Raw genomic sequence first — 2,081 nt, 5'->3', positions numbered from 1 at the left:
CCCGGTCCCGTATCCCGTTTCGCCTCCCAGAGTCCCCGACCCACCTGCCCGCTCGGCCTTGGCGCTGCCGGTGCCGTCCCGGGGCGGCGGGAACACCACGTCCCGCTCCCAGCATCCGGAAAGCGAACCAGCCGCTCCCCCGGAGGCGGATCGGAGCGCAGAGGCTGTGCGACAAGTAGAAGTGGTTGTCTGGCTTTTTTTTTTTTCCCCACTAGAGGTCTATATCCTGCCTACAGCCCTCCCACCCACAACAGCATTTACAAATCTCAGGCAGCTTTCGGAAAGATGATTTCACTTTACAAGATGTGGTCATTCAAAGCCATCTCAAGAACTGGTGCTGACTGTACACTTCCATGCCAGAGATTGCCCTCCACCTGGTCTCCGACTCAACCAATAACCCCGAGAATGGATGATCAAGAGCAATACATGTATGCATGCGTTTCCACAACGTTTGGTCCTGATTTTGCAAGGAAACTCCAGGTTTATCACCATTTCAGTTTATACAAGAGTCACACTGCTGATGCAGTGTTCCTCTAAGTCTCACCAAAAAGAATCTATACCGAATTTGGAATAAAAAATATGTAACCATAATACTCTTTATGATAGAAATTTTCAAGCAAATGGAGTTTTACTATTCAAACTCATGTATATAAAAACTTCATTAGCAAGCACTTTCTACAGAATCTTTCACAATGCTTTACAAGCCACCTCTTCAGTGAAGTTACTTCTAGTTTGCACAGCCATGCTCTCTTGGGACCAAGGCGTTACAAGCAATTAGAACAGCCAGCTACCAGTATTTTAAGTGTAACCATGTTCTGGATTGCTGCAGGTTTGTTGTCCTGGCAAACGATGTATTTCCTTTATAAACTTACAGTGATAAGTATGTTCCATGATTGGGATGGGTGATGGAGAATACAGAGAGAAAAAGGAGAAAGAAAACTTACTGTTTAATATTCCACACCAGCGCAGATATAGACAATGCCTCCCTACACCGGAAATAATTCCTGAAATTCTGTGTAGTAATTTTAAAATATCTCTCTTACCAAGTCACTTCTCTTCCTTCCAACATAAAGCACCAGCCTTAAACTAAATCACACATCCCTCACTCTACATTAGCCTCCACACATTCAAGAATACAGTGGAGTATAGCAAGGCTCAGTCTAACAATTCAAAACAGACTAACTCCTTTTCAGCACGCTGGTTTACCCTTTAGAAATCAAAAGCTACTCAACTGCCATTAGTTATCAGGATTTTACTGTTTTCAGGGGGGAGTGGGGGGGTGGGTGTGGCTTGGTTTTAATTTGTAAGCTCCAAAAAACTCTCAGTTATTGAACCTAGTTCCTGCTACTAAGGGCAACTGTGCCATTTTCATCTTTTCACTCACTGCTGAATTTTCACTTGTGTCAGTTCTTCTGCGTGCCTCTCCCAGAGTGCTTCAGAGGCTGTTCACAACCTGGCTATTGTTAACCTTTTAGTCTCCAACCATATCAAATTACAATAAAATTATTTTTAATTCATCATACAAGAATTATGAACATTTTTGAAACCCTCCCAGGAAGAGATCCAGCAGAGCTACTTTTTCACCAAATGTCAATTGTTGTCCTTCATCCATTGCTCAATCCATTGCATAATCTGGTCCAAATTTCTCTCTAGGTCCTCTGGAGTGTTGCTGAGTAACTGGTGTACAATTTCCTCTCTATATGACAACATAGCTTCCTCATAAAGTGTCTGAAAAATTTCACACTGAATGTTGTCTTGCAGCTTTTTCCCTTTGTAGCCCCTATAAAACAGGAACAATACTGAGAGACAGTTTTAGATATGCCGAGAACTATAAAGTATTCTATAGAGAAACAGTAATTTATACTCCAGAAAAATCTCCAGTGAAGTCACACAACAGTACTTTCTCCTTATTTACTCCCATGACATACCTGTTTTCAAGTCTGTCATATAGAAATGAATTTTCTGTACGAAGTACAAATACTATATGAAACCACCGTTCAGGGAAAAAATCACAGCCATGATAGTCAACAATAACTCCACCCTCACTCATTTTATCTTCCAGTTCATCAATTACCTACAGA

The 2,081-nt window shown here is 41.9% G+C and overlaps 1 protein-coding gene across 1 annotated transcript in view; it reads right to left on the bottom strand.

The window, feature by feature from the left end:
* Positions 1 to 1,590: 1,590 nt before the first annotated feature.
* The window catches only part of AK6 (adenylate kinase 6), a gene marked incomplete at its 5' end in the record, with an annotated part of 1,147 nt that continues 656 nt past the window's right edge, over positions 1,591 to 2,081 (bottom strand). The window contains 2 exons of the mRNA XM_009697638.1: positions 1,591 to 1,780; positions 1,929 to 2,074. Of these exons, the coding sequence (XP_009695940.1) occupies positions 1,591 to 1,780; positions 1,929 to 2,074 (336 nt within the window). The remainder of the gene's footprint in view (positions 1,781 to 1,928; positions 2,075 to 2,081) is intronic.

The sequence above is a fragment of the Cariama cristata genome, unplaced genomic scaffold (genome assembly GCF_000690535.1).
Source record: "Cariama cristata isolate BGI_N322 unplaced genomic scaffold, ASM69053v1 scaffold45693, whole genome shotgun sequence".
Lineage (NCBI taxonomy): Eukaryota > Metazoa > Chordata > Aves > Cariamiformes > Cariamidae > Cariama > Cariama cristata.
This window is presented reverse-complemented; position numbering and strand designations above follow the sequence as displayed.